The sequence below is a fragment of the Trichechus manatus genome, unplaced genomic scaffold (genome assembly GCF_000243295.1).
Source record: "Trichechus manatus latirostris isolate Lorelei unplaced genomic scaffold, TriManLat1.0 scaffold00128, whole genome shotgun sequence".
In the NCBI taxonomy this organism is placed as follows: domain Eukaryota; kingdom Metazoa; phylum Chordata; class Mammalia; order Sirenia; family Trichechidae; genus Trichechus; species Trichechus manatus.
Genome location: NW_004444064.1, coordinates 7554747 through 7575184, shown reverse-complemented (window position 1 = coordinate 7575184; position 20438 = coordinate 7554747). Strand labels below are relative to the sequence as shown.

The following is a 20438-nucleotide window of genomic DNA, read 5'->3' as shown; positions in this document are numbered from 1 at the left end:
TCAAGCCACTCTCTCGGGCTGCCCCATAATTCATGCCCCAAGCCCCCTTCCCTGCCCCCTGATTTCTCTAAGACCTTTAGGCATCGGGGTAGCATCAGATGACTAGTAAGTGAAGAGTGACTCAAAGACAAGATTGGAAGGAGAAGGTCATGGCCTCACAGGAGTCAGGGCTGATGTCTGCTCGGCTGCTTCTCCCACCCCCTAGCCCAGGTGGAGGGTCTGGTACCTCTCCTGGGACGCCTCTCCTGACCCCTTGCCCCGACCCTGCGTTATTCTGCATGGCCTCATCCCCTCCCGTGTTCTCTGTCTGTTTGCACATTTGTGTCTCTCCCCGCTGGAATCTCAGCTTCCCAGAGGCAGGGCATTGCTGGCCCACGCTGGGTCCCGGGCACTGCATGCAGTGTGTGGCACAGAGTAGGTGCTTTGTAAGAGTTTATTGAATGAATGAGTGAAGAATGAGTGAGCGATCAGGAAGTGAAGCAGCAAGGGACCTCTCAGGGTTTGGACCCCCTGCATCTGGATTCCTAAGACCTAGAGGGAAAGGGGACACCAGGACCTCAGCTGACACTGTTGCCTTCAAGGAGAGATGGCCAGATTGTACTAAAGACAGAGCAACAGGGACCTGGGGGCTGCATGGTGGGACGCAGCAGGGGCTGCCCAGCCTGGAGACCCCACGTGGCCTCTCTAGGTGCTGCAAACAGCCCCGATGCGGGAAGAGTCTCAGCATCATACACTGTGTTGTCCCCCAGCCCTGAACCGGTCCGGGGAGTTTGCATCGAGACCTGGCATCTGCCAGGCAGTGGAGCCGGGACCATCCACCTCACCCTGCACCCTGGACACTGACTGCCCTGGACTCCAGAAGTGCTGCCACTGGTCTGGGGGCCACTACTGCGTGGACCCTGCACCCCCAGGTAGGCCGCGGCTGTTGTTGTCTGAGGGCTCAGGAAGGGGATTCCTGCAGGATGGGGAGTGGAGGCCTCCTGAGAGTGGTGGCTCAGCGGGGAGGGTTCTAGAAGCAGCGGATTTCACTGGAGCCGCATCTGCGTGCGAGGACAGATTCAGAGCAGATTTTTGGGTCAACATCTGGTCACTGAAATTTCAGGGAGACAAGGGGCTGGTGGCCTCTTAGACTCCTGGTAGAAGGATAACCCGAATTCCCCAGGTGTTCCCAGGGAATTCCCCGGAGGATCGGTGGGGGGGTTTGTTGGAAGTGGAGTATCTGGGGAAGGTGCAAGCCCACGACTCCTGAAGCATGGTGGGGCTGGAGTCCTGGCCGGCCGTGTATGCCCTGTCTGGTCTGGAATGTCCTGCCGTCGAGGCAAGTGCTGTGCCCTGAACAGGTCGTCAATGTTCAGAGCCAATGTTTAGAGGCAAAAATGTACATAATATATATTGATACAATACGTTTATCTAAAATATTATCTATAAAGTTTATATTTAAAAATATTATTTATAATATTTAGATGATCAAATAATTCTTAGTTATCAAGTGGGGCTATAACAGAAATACTGTAAATAGGTGGCTTTAACAAACAGAAATTTATTTTCTCACAGTTTAGGAGGCTAAAAGCCTGAATTCAGGGTGCTGGCTCTAGGGGAAGGCTTTCTGTCTCTGCCAGCTCTGGAGGAAGGTCCTTGTCTCTTTGAACTTCTGCTCCTAGGCCATCTTTATGTGGCTTGGCATCTCTCTTCCCCCATCTTTGCTAGCTTGCTTGCTTGTTTAATCTCTTTTATATCTCAAAAGAGATGAACTCAAAACGCACTCTACACTAATCCTGTCTTGTTAACATAACAAAGACAACCCATTCTCAAATGGGATTATAACCACAGGTGTACCAAACCTGTCGCCCGTCGAGTTGATTCCAACTCGTAGTGACCCTATATGACCGAGTAGAACTGCCTCATAGGGTTTCCAAGGAGCGGCTGGTAGATTCAAACTGCCGACCTTTTGGTTAGCAGCCGAGCTCTTAACCACTGGACCACCAGGGATAGATGTTAGGAATTACAACACATATTTTGGGGGGGACATGGTTCAATCCATAACAGATGTCATTTATAATATTAAAATCATTAGATATTATTCATAACATTAAAAGGTGCAATAGTTAAACACTTGGCTGCTAACTGAAAGGTTGGCGGTTCAAACCCATCCCACAACTCTGCAAGAGGAAGACCTGTCGATCTGCTCCCCTAAAGATTACAGCCTAGAAAACCCTATGGGACAGTTCTCCTCTGTCATGTGGGGTCTCTATGACAACAACAACATAGTTATTAAATATTATAGTTACTAAGTATCATTAAATTATTAGAGTTATAAAGTTTAAATTATTAGAGATTTTTATAATATTTAAATCATTGAATATTATTTGTAAATTTAAACTATTAAATATGGTGTCATATTTAAATTATTGAGTATTATCTATAATATCTAACTTATTAAATATTATTTATAATATTTGAATTATAAAATATTTATATTTAAATTATAAAATATTTATAATATTTAAATTATTGAATATTATGGCATATATAAATTATTAAACACTGTCTAAATACATATCCTAGGCTATATATCATAAGTGTATTTCTGTAAAGGAAGGCCCTCCCTAAGTGTCCCAGGCCAGGGCATGTAGTCTCTGATGGTCTTCAGGAGGAAGAGGATGGAGGGGGATGAAGCGGGGGAGCTTCTCACAAGGTCAGGTTTCTTCCTGTAGGGGGGTACATGCCTCCTGCCATGCAGGCCCCTGCTTCCTTCCTCCCCTACTCCCGGGGCCTCTAGGGGGCGCTGTCTTGTCCCGGGGCTTGTAACCATCAGCATTTGCCTTCACTAAGCTCTGGAGAGGAACCCAGTGAATTTCTGGTACAATGTGACGGTGCTGGTGAAAATGGACTTCAGGGAGCTCAGTCACGTGGACCCCCAGCTCCTGAACCACATGAGGCTCCTGTACTCCATGGTAGGTGTTGTGGGAGTGGGTGGTTGGCAGATACCCGGGGAAGTGCTGAGATGCAGCTTCTAGATCAGGATTCTCAACCATGGCACAAACAACATTTCGCCTTCTTTGTTGTGGGGGCCTGTCCTGTACACTATAGGGTGTTTAGCAGCATCCCTGGCCTATACCCACCAGCTTCTAGGTGCACCCCCCGGTTGTGACAACTGAAATGTCTCCAAACATGGCCACTTGTCCCCCATCAGGCAAAACTGCCCCCAGACGAGAACCGCTGTGACTGATAGCTCATGCTTCCTGATGTCTCAGCAGCGATGTGTATACAGGATGTCCCCACATGCTGGGTGTCACCATAGTCTTAGGATTCACAGTCGGGACAGGATACCACTCATCAGTCCAAGGCGCCCCCTGGGCAGTGGCCTCCTCAGGGCCCACGCTCAAAGGAGCCCCCAAGCTTGGTTTAATGCTGTGCCATCACTTCTTGAAATGCTGCATACCTTTTGAATGAGTGGCCCGCGTTTTCAGTCTGCACTGGGCCTGACACATTATGTAGCTGGTCCTGCCTGAACTTCAGATCCCACGGGTGGCTAGGTATCATAGTGTCAGACCCATGGGTGGATAGGTATCACACTGCAGAGCCATGGGTGGCTAGGTATCATGGTGTCAAAGCCATGGGCAGCTAGGTATCATGGTGTCAGACCCAGTCTTTGGACCCAGCCGCCTGGTGTGGTCAGGAACAGATAACACGCGCACTCACCATGTTCTGGGTCACTGTCCAGTAAAGCTGCTTGAGAGGTGTTCCACTCACCTTTGCCTGGAAGTCTCCTGGATTGTTCCAGCTGAAAGCGATTTCTATCTTCTTTTAGCTTGTTGGGGGCTTCCCAACTGGTCAGTAAGAGTCTGGAGTCAGACTGCCTGGGTTCAAATCCCAGTGCTGCTACTCATCAGCTGTGTGACGTTGAACAACTTACTTAACCTCTCTGTGTCCTAGATACCTCCTCCATTAAATAAAATAAGCACACTCCTATATGAAGGGTGGTTGTGAGGTTTAAACAACTCAGTGAATGCAAGGAGCTTAAAATGGCGCCCTGCATGTGTAGGTTTGAGTGGTTGTGGTTGTTGGTGTTTAAAATATTTTTGCTGTGCGTTGCCTGTGATCTCTTCATATGCGTAGGTTTTGTTTCTCCAGCCAGGCTATTACTTCCCTAAAGAAGGACCTATGCCCAGCACAGGATGCTAATGGCAGCAGGAGATAGCAATGACAAGAAAGTTTGGTTCTGCTGTTGAATAAGAGCTTCCTATCTCCTTTCTGCCCTCTAAATTATGAGTTGTATCTCCTTTCATGAAACTGTTCAAGGTTGGCCAAGGTGAAGGACTCCCGCTCTCTGCTCAAACGTCCGTTCTTGCTCCCAACAGAGATTTAGGGATTAGTTGGCCAAGTCCGTTTTGGTGACGCTCTTCTGGTTGTGCAGTGAGGCTGAGCAGGCTGGCTTTGCTGGGGTTGAGATTCAAGATATCAGGCTGAAAGTAGAAGAATTCTTATGAAATAATAGAGGGATAATTAAACCATTAAAAATAATCAGATGTATGCAACACGAGACCATGGCTTTGGTCTCCAGCTCTGTTTCTCCTTATCATCAGCTGCAGAAGACCCATAGCTTCGGTGAGGGTGGTGGACTGAGGATTCTGGGGTTGACTAGTGTTGAAGTGTTTGCAGTTCTGGTTTGTAGAAATTTTATTGGGATGATCTCAAATGTTAAGATATTGTTGAGGTTCTTTTGTGCAGAGCAGAATGGGATGTATATGAGTGTGTGTGTGCATGCATGCGTGTGTATGTTGTGTAAGTATGTGTGTGTGACAGTATGTGTGTGTGAGTGTGAGTCTATGTATATATGTGTGTGCATGTGAGTGTATATGTGTGTATGTGGGAGTGTGAATCTGTGTATATGTATGTGTGTATGTGAGTGAGTGTATGCATATGTGTGAATGTGTATGCATGAGTGTTTGAGTGTGTGTGCATGTATGTCTGCATGGGTGTCTATGTGTGTGAGTGTGTGTATGTCTGTATGTGCATGTATGTGTGAATGTGTATGTGTGTGCATCTTATTTTTTTATCCTATTGATCTAACAGGCCTACGGTGTAAAGATCACTCACCTTGAGGCCTGCCACTAATCCTCTGAGTGACCTTGAACCACTACTTTTAACTTCTCTGAACTGCAGGCTCCTCATCTGTCAAATGCTGACTCTGCTTCCACAGGTCACGAATGCCCTGCAGCCAATGGACTCCACTGTCCACCATCTGTACTCAGCCAGCAGGGAGCCCTTCATCACGGTGTCACAGCTGCTGCTGGGCCTGTCGCAGCCACTGCCCGTGGCCAACATCTCTGCACTGTTGGACAACATCGTGCAGAGAGTCTATGAAGTGGTCAGCGTTCAGGTGCAAGGTTGTGCTTTCCCTTTGTGCTCTCTCTGGGGGAGGCTGCAACGTGGGGCTGAACAGCAAAACGGAAGGCTGCTAGGTCCTAAAGCTAAAAATTCGTCCTTCACATTTTAAGGAGGTTTAGATTCTTGAGTGGGAGAATAGTTGGTTCAAGTGTGTGAATCCTGCAGGTTTGGTGTGCTTTGGAAACCCTGGTGGCATAGTGGTTAAGAGCTATGGCTGCTAACCAAAAAAGTTGGCCGTTCAAATCCATCGGGGTCTCCTTGAAAATTATGGGGCAGTTCTACTCTGTCCTATAGGGTCGCTATGAGTCGGAATCGACTCGACAGCAACGGGTTTGGTTTTGGTCTTTTGGGTGTGGTTGGTTGGTCTTTTGGGTGAGGTTGGATGCATCTCTAGCTCATAGTGACCCAAGCCAAATTTAAACTCCAAGTTCCAAGGTAAAGATTAGAGACTTTGTTTTTCTCCAGTGTCATCTTTTCTCCCCACTCTGTTTCTCCTCCACACCCTTTCAACGCCTTTCTCACTCCTCTCTGGGCAGGTTTATCCTTCTACCCAAATCCTAGAACAACACAAGAACTTGTTTCTTCAGTTCTTTGGGTTCCAAAATGGCATACTCTTTCCCATCCTCACCATGGACGTCCTTGTACTGAGCAGGCTCTTTGAGAAGAATTTGCACAAAGTAAAAACTGTGCTCTGTAGAGCACTCAGATGTGGCCTGGAAGAAACTACCTTATTCTCCTCCTTCTCTTCCTTCTCCTCCTTCTCCTCCTCCTCCTCCTCCTCCTTCTTCTCTTCTCTTCCTCCTCCTCCTCTTCCTTCTCCTTCTCTTTCTTTTCCTCCTCCTCCTTCTTCTCTTCTCTTCCTTCTCCTTCTTCTTTCTCTCCCCCTTCTTCTTCTCATTCTCCTCCTCTTTCATTTTTACTCTCTGTTAGAGGTTGGCAGACTTTTTCTGAAAAGGGCCAGATAGTAAATATTTTTGACTTTGCAGCCACATAGTTTCTGTCTGAATTACTTAACTCTGCCATACTATTTTGAAAGCAGCCATAGACAATACAGAAGCAAATAGTCGTGGCTGGGTTCCAATAAAACTTTATTTGCAAAAACATTTGGTGGGCCACAGTTTGCTGATGTCTGCTCTGTGTGAAAGAGTCGCTGCTCCTGTTGGTGAAGCTTCTACCATGGCACTAAAGATGACATAGAATGATGCCAGGGCTTTGAGACCAGTGGGCACTGTAGCAATCACATTTATTTTCCTTCAGAATCCACAAACGTCCTTGAAAACTAAGATGAATTTTTCTAGTACCAAGAAGCAAAGTGCTTACCTTTTTTGTTCTGTCCATGCCCTTCAGCCCAAGACCACAGGAACACATCTGTAGTTGACCAAGTTGGGTTCAAGGGGGAACACACACCATGGGAACCGTAGGGCATCTTAAGAAGAGGGTGTTAGAAAGAGCCTACTGTAGGATTAGGGCTTTGGCTGGGTGATTTGGGGGAGGGTCTCAGGAAGTGGGGCTCACTGTAGAAGGACTGATATCAGAAAGTGGAGTTAATTCTATGATTAGGCATCTTAATCACTCTTATATATAGGGAGGGGTGACTGTCATGAGAGTAACACTGTAATTGATAAAGTAGAGTTGTTCATTTTGGCCCAGAGAGAGGGGTGTTTGGTATTTTGCGGGTGATGCAATGACTCTGTTTTTGTGCTTAGACAAAATTACAAAATGACCTTGCTTTGTCCCACTCTCTCATGGTGTTCTGTGAGGTGGTTTATACCTAATAAGAGAATGACCTGGTCAGGCTGTGAATGCCAGGCCAGCTTCCACATGTTGGGGCTACTCTCTTTTCTTTCTCAGCTCAGAAAGCTGCTCATTCACAAGATTTGTATATAAGAGTTTGATTCCATCATGTTGTGACCATTTAGACTCAATACAGCCCTAAAATAATTTGCTTAGGCAACAGCAGCCACCTAAAGGCATATGCTGATGTCAAGGTGAGTGTGCCATGTGCACTGCTTGGACAAGTAGACCAGTGGGCTGTATGAGGTTCTCTGAGACATGGCTTAACTAGTCACCCTTAGGGCCACTGCCCAGTGACCTCCTCAGTTCATGTCATGCAAATCCATGGAGGATACCTGTTTGGAGGTTAATGAGAATGGGAAAGTGGTTCCAATTCTAGTGAATGTTCTGAACTATTCTCTCTTCCATAGACATAAATGAATGTCTCTACGATGAACTCAATGCCTGCTCTGGAAGGGAACGTTGTTTAAACGTGGAGGGCTCCTACCAATGTATCTGTCCCCAGGAGCTCCTGACCTCATCTCCCTTGAAGCCAAACCGCATGTGTGAAGGTAATCAACTAGACTCTTTCAAGATGGCGTTGGAATGGCTTAGGGATTTTTTTAAGGCTAGATGGTCCATGGACCACAGAGACTATGGGAATAGCTGGCTCATGGGCATAGAACATCACTTAGTTCTTTCATCCATTCTGATCTCATAATGGGCCATTTTTGCATTCATTCTTTCATTTAACAAGTGTTTATGTATGTGTCATTCACTGTACTAGACGATGGTGCTATAAACATGTGTGAAAAGATCATACTCTTTGCTCTTGGGAAACCTACTAGAGAATGTGCCAAATGTTTGCCATACATGGTGTGTAAATAGGATGCCTTTATGATTTATTGTTCAAATTAGGACATTTTGAGAGTGAAAAGGGCATGATTAATACTTATACTGGGACAACAGGAATAACCTGGAACTGCCGTTGGTATTTTATGCTCAACCTAGATAGCCAAAGAATGCTCTGGGTGCTGCATAGAAACACAGAGAAAGAAACGCCTAGCTCTGCTCCAATTGGGAGTGTAGGCTGGGGGAAAGGAATGGAGATGTATTCCAGGTGCTGGATGTATGTGATTGTGGGCTGCCAGGTGTTTACCAGGTGCTGGGTGTGTACGTGATTGTGGGCTTTCAGGTGTATACCAGGTGCTGGGTGTACATGATTGTGGGTTTCCAGGTGTATAGCCGGTGCTGGGTGTACATGATTGTGGGTTTCCAGGTGTATAGCCGGTGCTGGGTGTACATGATTGTGGGTTTCCAGGTGTATACCAGGTGCTGGGTGTACATGATTGTGGGCTGCCAGGTATATACCAGGTGCTGGGTGTACATGATTGTGGGCTGCCAGGTATATACCAGGTGCTGGGTGTTACGTGATTGTAGGGGTGCAAAGTATATAATAGGTTCTGGGTATAATGTGATTATAGACGTGTCAAGTATACACCCGGGGCCCTGGTGGCGCAGTGGTTAAGCTGTTGGCTGCTAACCAAAATGTCGGCAGTTCGAATCCACCAGCTGCTCCTTGGAAACCCTATGGGGCAGTTCTACTCTGTCCTATAGGGTCGCTATGAGTCGGAATCAGCTCCATGGCAATGGGTTTGGTTTTTTGGTTTTAAGTATATACCAGGTCCTGTGTGTATGTGATTGGCCTCTGCCATTAAAGAGCTTATAGTAAGAAATAACTGTGCAACTTCCAGTCGGGAAAAGTGCTATGCAGATGATAGACAGAGTGCTGGAGTCTGGGGTGATAGCCAAGTGGGTAGAGAGAAGTAGATTCAAGCTCCACTTTGGAGATAGAACCTACAGCACTTACTGATTAACTAGATGTAGAGAAGAAGAGGGAAATCAAGGCAGAATCCTGATATATGGTTCAACAATTGAATAGATGGTGGTTCCATTGAATGGATGGGGAAGACTAGGGTTATTATTATTTTTGTCATTATTCGAAAATCGATAATTGAAATTGAGATGGAGTTAAAATTGAGTGGAGATGTCAAGATGCAAACTGAGTTGGATACTTGATGCTGGAGCTCATGGGGGGCTGGGCTTCATATGCAAATCTGGAGGTCATCAGCATATAAACAAAACACCTGTTGCTGTTGTGATTCCGACTCATAGCGACCCTATAGGACAGAGTAGAACTGACCCATAGGATTTCCAAGGAGCAGCTGGTGGATTTGAACTGCCAACCTTTTGATTAGCAGCCAAGTTCTTAACCATTGAGCCACCAGGGCTCCCATCAGCATATAGGTGGCATTTAAACTATGGGCTTGATGAGAAAAGGGAAGGGGTCTTCGGCAGTTGGCCGAGGAATCCTAATAATATTGAATATGCCATGGACTGCCAGAAGAATGAACAAAACCATCTTGGAGGAAGTATAGCCAGAATGCTCCTTAGAAGCTAGGATGGCAGGACTTCGTCTTGCTTACTCTGGACACATCATCCGGAAAGACTAATTAATTGCTAGAAAAGAACATCATGTTTGGTAAAACAGAGGGTCAGTGACTATGGGCTCAACATACCAATGATTATGAGGATGGTGCAGGACCAGGCAATGTTTCATTCTGTTAGACGTAGGTCACCATGGGTCATGGTGACTTGATAGCAGCTAACAATAGGGGAGAGGCTTGCAGAAGAGGTGACGTGTGGCAGGAAGCACAGCCAGAGAAGGGGAGTCTAGAGGGTCAAGAGAGGGGGGTTCACTGAGACTGGAGGAACTCCAGAAAGCATGGTCCCCGTATTCTCTGTCAACCCAGAACTAAAACAATTCCTGAAGCCAAGTCTTCAGACAAAGATTAGACTGGACTGTGGGACATAAAATGATACCCGTGAGGAGTGTGCTTCTTAGCTCAAGTAGATACATGAGACTAAATGGGCAGCTCCTGTCCAGAGGTGAGATGAGAAGGCAGAGAGGGTCAGGAGCTGCTTGAATGGACACGGGAAATCCGGGGTGGAAAGGAGGAGTGTGCTGTCACAGTACAGGGAGAGAAACTAGGGTCACATAACAATGTATGTATAGATTTTTGTATGAGAGACTAATTTGAATTGTAAACTTTCACTTAAATTACAACAATAAAAAAACTAATAAAAAAAAAAAGAGAGGAGGCTTCAGGAGGTCAACGGTGGTCAAGTGTAAGGAAAGCCAAGTACAAACAAGTCGTAGGAGTGCAGGAAAGTGGCCCTCAGAAGCCTGGGGTCATGTGATCTTTTGGAAGCCTGGTGGGCAGAAACTCCCTCAGCATGGATGCAGGATTCAGTTGGAGGCACGGACAACGTAGGTAATTCTCTAAAAAAGTTTTACTGTGAAGAGGATCAGAGAAATAATTCAGAACCTGGAGGGATGTGGACTCTGGGCAGGTCTCTTTGAAACATGAGCAACACTCAAGGCTATCTGTGTGCTGATGGGAGAGACCCTGGCTAATTCCAGCAGCAGCTCCAGCTTTTCCTCCTCTGGGAAGCGGTCCTTGGAATCTTCTCTGCCCATTCCCTCCCCTTAGGGCTCCCATAACAGGGAATAAGGGTCACTTGTAGCTGCCCTGGTGGCACAGTAGTTAAGTGCTTGGCTGTTAACTGAAAGGTTGGAGGTTCAAACCCACCAGCTGTTCCATGGGAGAGAGATGCCGCAGTCTGCTTCCATAAAGATTAAAGCCTTGGAAACACTATGGGGCAGTACTACTCTGTCCTATAGGGTTGCTATGAGTTGGAATTTGAGCTGTCGACAATGGGCCTCCTTTTTCTATTTTTTTAGTAGCTGCCTCAGTGGGCCGCTGAGGGAGGGATGGTGGCCTGCAGGCTTCAGGGCTGTCAGCTGATGGGTGAGGTGGGGGCTTCTGATATAGGCTGCTGGGCGTGGCGAGTTGCCTAGTACGTGTGAGGGGAATCTGTGGGGATAAACCAATAACCAGTAGCCGCTGAGCTGACTCTGACTCATGGTGATCCTATGTATGTCAGAATAGAACTGTGCTCCATCGGGTTTTCAATGGCTGATTTTTCAGAAGTAGATTGCCAGGGTTTTCTTCTGAGGCACCTCTGGGTGAACTTGGACCAAGTTAGTTGTCGAGCACAGTAATCATTTGCACACCACCCAGGAACTCCAGGTGGAATGAAAGGGGAAGATTTCAGCTGGTGTGGTGGGTCAGGAGATGAGCAGATGGAACCCTTGGCTTTGATGGATGGTGATGTTGACCTTCAAGGTGGGTTCACTTGGCTGCTGGTAGTGAGGGTACATTTTAATGAGTGCCTACTGTGTGCCAGGTACTGTCCCGAACTGGGGGGTCTGCAGTCTCCCAGAGCCCCTGTTCCTGTGGAGCTCACATAACAGGGAACAGCACAGAGAAACGAACAAAATATGGGGGTGATGGTCAGGCACCATGAGGGAAGATGGTGTAGGAGACTGACAGGGTGGGCCAGGGTGTGCTGTCTCAGGCATGGTGGTCAGGGAGGCCTTTGGTTGGAGACCGAATGGAGTGGGGCAGTGAGCATGAGACAATCGGGGGGAGGAGCAGTTGAGCGAAAAGGAAGAATGTGGCTGGCACAATAATAGCACCCAAAGACATTCATATCTCAGTCCCTGGAACCTGTGAATATGTCACCTTACATGGCAAAGGGGACTTGGCAGATGTGATTAAATTAAGGACTTTGAGATGGAAAATTATTCTGGATTACCCAGGTAGGCCCAACTAAGGGAAGCAGAGGCCAGAGAGGAGAGAAGATGTTGTGCTGCTGGTCTTGAAGATGGAGGGGCTATGAACCAAGGAGTGACGGTGGCCTCTAAAAACTGGAAAAAGCAAGGAGACTGTTCTCCCCCAGAGCCCTCAGAAGGAACGTAGGCCTGTCGACATCTTGATTTCAGACTGTGACCTCTAGAACTGCAGGAGAATAAATCTGTGTTGTTTTAAGCCGCAAAGTGTGTGGGAATTTGTTACGCAGTGATAGGACTGATACAGAAAGTCCGTTTAACGTCTCAGAGGTGGAGCGTAATTCTTATGATCCAGGAACCAGGGGTGGAGAATGTGACAGGGTTGTGGTATCTGTAACTTTTTATTATAGAAAAATGTAAAAAATATAAAAATAGAAGAGATAATGATTAATGATGATCATACTCACAGGGCCCTTCTCGACTTAGCTTCCATCCTTGTTCCCTCTTGCTTCATCTCCATCCCCATCCATTCTTCCCTCCCTCATTCCACATTTCTTTGAAGTGAATCCTCTTCATCATAATGTTTTCCCTGTAACTATCTCAGAATGTACCTCTAAGAGATAAGAGGTATTTCACTCCTTAGTCAGTTGCCAGTTGCCATCAAGCCCACTCATGACGACTCCATGTGTGTCAGAGTAGAGCTATGCTCCACAGGGTTTTCAAGGGCTGATTTTTAAAAAGTAGATCACCAGGCCTTTCTTCTGAGGCACATCTGGATGGACTTGGACCTCCAACCTTTCAGTTAATAGCCTACCACATTAACTGTTCTTTATGTGAGGGAGTATACTCTGAAGTGTTTGTCGTCGTTAGCTGCCATTGAGTCACTCTGACTCACGGTGACCCCATGTACAATGGAATGAAATGCTGCCCATACCATTGTGATTTACAGGGTTTTCATTAACTGATTTTTGGAAGTAGGTGATCAGGCCTTTCTTCCTAATGTGTCTTAGTCTGGAAGCTCTGCTGAAACCTGTTCAGCATCACAGCAACACACAAGCCCCTACTGACAGATGGGTGGTGGCTACACTGAGGTGCATTGGCCGGGAATCGAACTCAGGTCTCCTGCATAGAAGGCAAGAATTCTACCAATGAACCACCACGGACCCCCTGATGTGTTTAAGTCCCTGTTATTTTGGGTTTCCTATTAGTTGAAGAAGCAGATCACAATCCTACCTGGCATGGGGCAAGGCTGGAAGCAGGGAGACCAGTCATGAGCCTGTCCCAGAAGTCCAAGCAGGAGATTTCCGAGGCTTGGACCAGTGTCCTTGAGACCAGGAGGCTGGTGTTGGGATGGTGGGTGTCATGGATTGAATCGTGTCCCTCAAAAATGTGTGTCAACTTGGCTAGGCTATGATTCCCAGTAATTGTGTGGTGGTCCTCCATTTTGTGATCTGAAGTAATTATCCTATGTGTTGTAAATCCGGAGCCCTGGTAGTGTAGTGGTTAAGAGCTCAGCTGCTAACCAAAAGGTTGGCAGTTCCAATCCACCAGCCACTCCCTGGAAAGCCCATGGGTCAGTTATATTAATGTGGCAGGACACAATCTACAGGATTAGGTCGTATCTTGAGTCAATCTCTTTTGAGATATAAAAGAGAGAAGTGAGTAGAGAGGAAAGGGACCCCATACCACCAAGAAAGAAGAGCCAGGAGCAGAGTGCGTCCTTTGGATCTGGGGTCCCTGGAGTGAGAAACTCCTAGACCAGGGGAAGATTGATGACAAGGACCTTCCCTCAGAGCCAACAGAGAGAGAAAGCCTTCCCCTGGAGCTGAAGCCCTGAATTTGGACTTTTAGCCTCCTAAACTGTGAGAGAATAAATTTCTGTTTGTTAAAGCCATCCACTTGTGGTATTTCTGTTATAGCAGGACTAAATAAGTAAGACAGCATTCAAGGTGGAGGGTGCATCTCAGAGGGGGGGACAGCAAGGGCACAGGTAGCCACTGAGGACATGGGCACAACTGTAGGGCCAGCTGCAGGCAGGGGACGGCAGGACTGGAGGCTGCAGGGTTCATCAGGGCCACAGTGGATTCATTGTGCTGACAGTTTCCAAGACAACCTGCAAAAATGGAATGGGCGTCTTCCCATTCTATGGTTTCTGCATTACGTAAGGACAGGACCGTGACTGACTTGGTACCCTCCTCGCAGATACTCCAGCCTAGACTGCAGACACAGCTGATTCTATTTGGCCACGAAGCACTTCTCCTTTGTCATGCTGAAATGTGATCTAGTACTTTAACCACATTCTGACAACAATGACAACAATGGAGAGACAAATCGCCCAGTCTCACTGGCTCAGCAGATCAGCTGTTCACATGTTTTCCATGTTCCCTGCCAGTATACGTCCATATGAAAGCATGTTTTTACCTTATTTAAGTCCTGCTACACGTGGTTAGGAAACCCTGGTGGCGTAGTGATTAAGTGCTATGACTGCAAACCAAAAGGTCAGTAGTTCGAATCCACCAGGTGCTCCTTGGAAACTCTATAGGGCAGTTCTACTACGTCCTATAGCATCGCTATGAGTCGGAATCAACTCAATGGCAATGGATTTGTTTCTTTTTTTTTTTTTTAATGTATGGTTAAGAGTTCAGCTGCTAACCAAAAAGTTGGTGATTTGAATCTGCTAGCTGCTCTTTGGAAACCCTATGGGGCAATTCTCCTCTGTCCTACAGGGTTACTAGAGTTGGAATTGACTTGAGGGCAGCAGGTTTGGTTTTGGGTATACATGTAACTGGACCCCTGGTGGAGCAGTGGTTAAAGTGCTCAGTTGCTAGCGAGAAGATCGGCAGGTCGAACCTACCAGCTGCTCCATGGGAGAAAGATGTGGCAGTCTGCTTCCATAAAGATTACAGCCTTGGAAACCCTATGGGGCAGTTCTACTCTGTCCTTTAGGGTCTCTATGAGTCGGAATCAACTTGAAGGCAGTGAGTGAGTTTTTATACATGTGACATTATAGTCTACTTTCTTCACTTAACATTATATCATATAATGTTTCTAAGAAGCAACCTGGTCTTCATCATTATAATTTTAAATAGTTGATTAATAATGATACTCTGTAGCAATGATATAATGCTCTTAGCTATTTTCCTCTTGTGGGGCATTGAAGTTGTTTCTAATATTCTACTATGAAGACTGGAACTTTAATTAACATCATAAAGTTGTTATAGAGGGTATTGTACTGAGTTTCGATTAATTAGTAATTTAATTCAAATGTTCTTTTCCCTGCAAAGCACTCAGCAGTGAGGATCCTGCCTTTTTACATAATAATAACACAGCTAAGAGTTGCTTAGCTGTTAACATGTACCAGGCTCAGTTCTATGCTCCTTAAGAGTGTTAACTCGTTTAATTCTTAGAACAACCCCCTGAGGCAACTTGTCCAGTTGTACCCATTTCACTGAAGAGGAAATGGAGACAAAGGAAGGTCACTCACTTGCAAAGGGCCTACAGTTGGTTATGAATTCCACCCTGCCGGTCACTGGGAGTCCATCTTCCCTAGCAGCAGTCTGGCTGCAGGACATCCTCGAGGGTTTGGAGCACCTGTCCCTGGGTGGAGCAAACAGTTAAGTGCTGAACTACTAACTGAAAGCTTAGAGGTTCAAACCCATCCAGAGATGCCTTGGAAGAAAGGCCTGGTGATCTGCTTCTGAAAGGTCACAGCCTTGGAAACCCTGTGGAGCAGGTCTCCTCTTCACTCTTGGCATCATCATGAGTCAGAACTGACTCAACAACAACAACAACAGCAATCCCCCATTCCGGGTCCTGTCACATGGCAATCTCCCAGGGGCTGCAGCTCACAACGGCTTCAGGGAATGACACCACTGGAGATGAGCCACCCAATGGCCACGCCGTCTCCACCCTCCATCAGTGCACTGGGTCATGAGTTGAGTTGAGTTTGAAAGTAGTGGATCTATTTCTTTGGTGTTCTAGAACCAGATCTGGAAAACCAGTAAGAAAGATTCTTACTTACTGATAGTTCTTACTCTCCCGTGGGCAGATGCTGGGAAGTGTGGAGGCCTGGGCTGGCTCCCAGAACCACTTTTGGATGGTGGAGAGGTCCGGGATCACTCCTTTCCTACTGGAATGTTCTAACTCCCATCAGAATGAAGCTCCATGAGGGAAAGGACCTTATTTCCTATTCACTGCCAAAAGAGTCCCCCCAAAACCAGTTGCCATGTAACAATTTCAACTCAAGGAGACCCCATGTGTGTCAGAGTAGAACTGTGCTCCATAAGGTTTTCAATGGCTAATTTTTCAGAAGCAGATCACCAGGCCTTTCTTCTGAGATGCCTCTGGGTGGACTTGAACTTCAAACTTACGGTTAGCAGCTGAATATGTTCATTGTTTGTACCACCCCAGGGGCTCCAATGAGTCCCCAGGGCCTGGCAAACTGTAGGTACTCAACAAAGAGTTGTGGAATAAATAAACAAAAAGGATGTTTGACTGGTGGTTGTACCTACGATCTCTAGACGGTAAAAAAATAAGAACGAAAAAAGCAACCACTTCTGGCAAAAACAAAACAAGGTCCCTGGGTGGCACAAATGGTTTGCTCTTGACTATTAACCTAAAGGTTGGTGGTTCAAATACACCCAGTGATGCCGTGAAAGAAAGGCCTAGTGATCTGCTTCCATAAAGATCACAGCCTAGAAAATCCTATGGAGCTCAGCTCCACTCTGTAACACATGGGGTTGCCATGAGTCGGAATTGACTAGAAAAACCAAAAAAAAAAAAAACCAAACTTGTTGCCATTGAGTTGAGTCATAGTGACCCGGTAGGACAGAGGAGAACTACCCCATAGAGTTTCCAAGGAGCACCTGGTGGATTCGAACTGCTGACCTTTTGGTAGGCAGCCATAGCTCTTAACCACTGTGCCACCAGGGTTTCCAGTTGACTCAATAGCAGTGGTTAATGTGGCATCTCATTACCACTGAGAATCTGATTAGAGCTATGTCTCCCATGGACAAATGTACCCACAAAGCTTTGCCTACAGCTCCCCTGAAGATCATCCACAGGGCTCTTGATCTTTGGCCTCCAGGGAGAGGATCCTGTCCCGTCAACAAGGACGTAGGGGGGACATTCTTACTCTGGTCAGTCAATCTGAGAAAATATTAGACCACATTTACATTAGGAATGTTGTCAGCCCAACCCTGCCTTGCTGGATTCCTGCAGGATTCCTTCAAAATAAAGGGCTGCCGGGCAGCTAAACCCAAATACGGGAAGTTGTGATGCTCTGACTTCACTTCTAATGGGGCAGAAAAGACCATTGCAGTGTTTCCAGATCAGAACTTCAGAGTGAATTGCAACTGCACATTGCTGAGGGGAACAGCATATGTTTTAAATTTAGCAGCTAATATAAATGAGCAATCTGCTGGAAGGCTTGGAGGTATAAGCCCTTGGAAAATACAGCGCAACTTTCAAATACTTTTCTTGTGAAATTAGTCACCCAATTAATGACACACAGGGCAGCTGGATTATATTGCACAAAACCGAAAACGGTAAGAAATACTTGCACGGTTAGCACTTCGAGGTCCAGGAACTCGTTCTGCTTGTAGAAAGGAATGGGATGGTATTCAGGGGTCCTTGTAACTCCCTCGACATGCTTCCCCTTCTTAGCTGGAACCTAATAGCTATCCAGCTCCATGAAAAACATCTCCCGAACTTGCGACTTCGCTAGGTGAGTGTCCGCTGGAGAGGCAGCTGGGACCGGAAGAAAGAAGAGCTCAACTTTGCCTGAGCCAACACTCCTCCTCGATCAGATTTCCAGCAATTGAATGTGGAGATGATTGGCACAACTCCTCACTGTTTCCACCTCTAGAAGGTTCAGGTGTCAAGTCCACGGATCTGAGGGAAAGGAGGAATTGAATTGGACACCAAGAGATCAAGAAAAAGCAGAGTCCCCAGCACCCTTTCCTCCTCAACCAGAGTGTCTTAGTCATTTAGTGCTGTTATAACAGAAATACCACAAGTGGATGGCTTTAACAAAGAGAAGTTTATTCTCTCACAGTCTAGTAGGCTACAAGTCCAAATTCAGGGCATCAGCTCCAGGGGAACGCTTTCTCCATTGGCTCTGGAGGAAGGTCTGTGTCATCAACCTTCCCTTGGTCTGGGAGCATCTCAGCGCAGGAACCTCAGGTCCAAAGGACCCACTCTGCTTCCAACGCTGCTTTCTTGGTGGTATGAGGTTCCCATGTGTCTCTGCTCACTTCTCTCTTTTATATCTCAAAAGAGATTGGCTTAAGACACTATCCAGTCTTGTATACTTCATCAGTATAACTGCCGCTAATCCATCTTATTTAGATCATAGTAACTGAATTTACAACACATAAGGAAATAACATCAGGTTACAAAATGGTACACAATTATACAGTACTGGGAATCATGGCCCAGTCAAATTGACAGATATTTTTTGGGGACATGAGTCAATCCATGACACAGAGATGGGCTAGCTCTTCCCGGGAAAGACAAGGGCCATGGACTCATGGACGTGGAGAAGCCAATGCACTTTACGGAGACAGATGCCAACTCCTGGATTGAGGTTCACAAAACCATAGGATGGGGGGACACAGAGCAAGGGCTTCCATGCAGGAATTTTAGGTCATCTGTATTGCCACAGAGTCCAGTAGTGTGTCATTTCTAGGGCCACATTTTAAGAGGGACATTGAAAAGCTAAGGTACGACCAGAAGAGGGTGTCCAGGCTAATAAAACCAAAACCAAACCCATTGCTGTCAAGTCGATTCTGACTCACAGCAACCCCATGTGTGTCAGAGCAGAACAGCTCCGTAGAATTTTCGATGGATGATGTTCTGGAAGTAGATCTCGAGTAGAGTCTTCCCTGGCACCACTGGATGGAATCGAACTGCCAACTTTCAGGTTAGTAGTTAAGCGTAAATTGCCTATGTCACCAAGGGGCCTCTCCAGGCTAATGAAGGACTGAAAATCTAAGTTAATTTATAGGGGTTAAGTGCTCACCTGCTAACCAAAAGGTCGACAGTTTGAACCCACTAGCCACTCTGCAGGAGAAAGATTCGGCCGTCTGCTTCCATAAGGGTTTACAGCTTTGGAAACCCTATGTGGCAGTTCTACCCTGTCCTATAGGGTCGCTGTGAGTCTGAATTTGACTCGATGGCAATGGGTTTGGTTTTAGTTTAGCCTGGGAGACAGAAGGATAAGGGGTAAAAGGAATATTTCTAGTTTTACAATATCTCGAGTTCTGTTACACAGAAGAGGGATTAACCTTAATACGTTAGAAGGTGGCTGATATCATAGCAACACAAGGTAGAAGTTTCTAAGAAGTTGTGATGGTCAGCCATGGGGCAGCTGCCTTGAAAACTAGCCCAAGAACATGACTTCTTAGGAGGCGTATTTGTCTCCTGTGGCTGCTGTAACAAATAACCACAGATTTGGTGTTTAAACAACAGAAAAGTATTCTTTCATGGTTCTGGATGCCAGTTAAATCCAAAATCAGTTGTTAGAGATTGACTTGTGTCCCCCCAAAAGATATGTTGAAGTCCTAACCCCTGTCCCGGTGAATGTGACCTCGTTTGGAAATAGAGTCTTGGGAGATGTCATTGGTTAAGTTAGCATGAGGTCATAATGGAACAGGGTGGGTTCTAATCCAATTGGAGTGGTGTCCTTATCAAAGAGGAGAAGAGACACAGATACACAGAGGGAAGACAGAGGCAGAGAAGGAGCGATGCTGCAGCTGCATGCCAGGGAATGCCTGGGGCTACCAGAAGCCTGGAGAGACAAGAACAGATCTTTCCCTAGAGCCTTCGGAGAGAATACAGTCCTGTTGACACCATGAATTCAGATGACTAGCCTCTAGAACTGTGTGAGAATAAATTTCTGTTCTTATAAGCCACCTAGTTTGTGGTATTTTGTCACAGTACCCAAAACAAAATAAAACAAAACGAAACTCGTTGCCGTTGAGTTGATTGTGACTCATAGTGACCCTATGGGACAGAGTAGAACTGCCCATACGGTTTCCAAGGAGCGGCTAGTGGATTTGAACTGCTGACTTTTTGGTTGGCGGCCAAGTTGGGCTGAAATCAAGGTATCAGCAGGGCCATGCTCCCTTCAAAAGGCTGTAGGGGAGAATCTGTTCCTTGCGTCTTCCAGCTTCTGTGGCTGCCCGCGTTCCTTGGATTGTTGCTGTATCACTCCAGTCTTCAAGGCCAGCATCGTCAAATCTCTATTGTGTCTTCACATGGCCTTTTCCTCTCTGTATGTGAAATCTCCCTGTCTCCGTCTCATAAGGATACATGTGATTGCATTTAGGGCCCACGCAGATAATCCAGGATAGTCTCCCATTTCAAAATCATTAATTTATCACACCTGCAAAGACCCCATTTCCAAATAAGGTCACATGTACAGGCTCCTTAGTTAAAGCATAGCAGCCCTGATAGCTCAATGGTTAAGTGCTCGGTTGCAAACCGAAAGGTCAGAGGTTTTTTTTTTTTCCTTTTTTTTTATTGTACTTCAGGTGAAGGCTTACAGAACAAATAGTTTCTCATGAAACAGTAGTAC

General features: G+C 46.3%; 1 protein-coding gene across 1 annotated transcript in view; it reads left to right on the top strand.

The window, feature by feature from the left end:
* UMODL1 (uromodulin like 1) overlaps window positions 1-20438 on the top strand; it is a 103286-nt gene that overhangs the window by 13018 nt on the left and 69830 nt on the right. The window contains exons 3-6 of the mRNA XM_004384872.1: window positions 750-911; window positions 2833-2954; window positions 5204-5390; window positions 7596-7736. Coding sequence (XP_004384929.1) covers window positions 750-911; window positions 2833-2954; window positions 5204-5390; window positions 7596-7736 — 612 coding nt within the window. The remainder of the gene's footprint in view (window positions 1-749; window positions 912-2832; window positions 2955-5203; window positions 5391-7595; window positions 7737-20438) is intronic.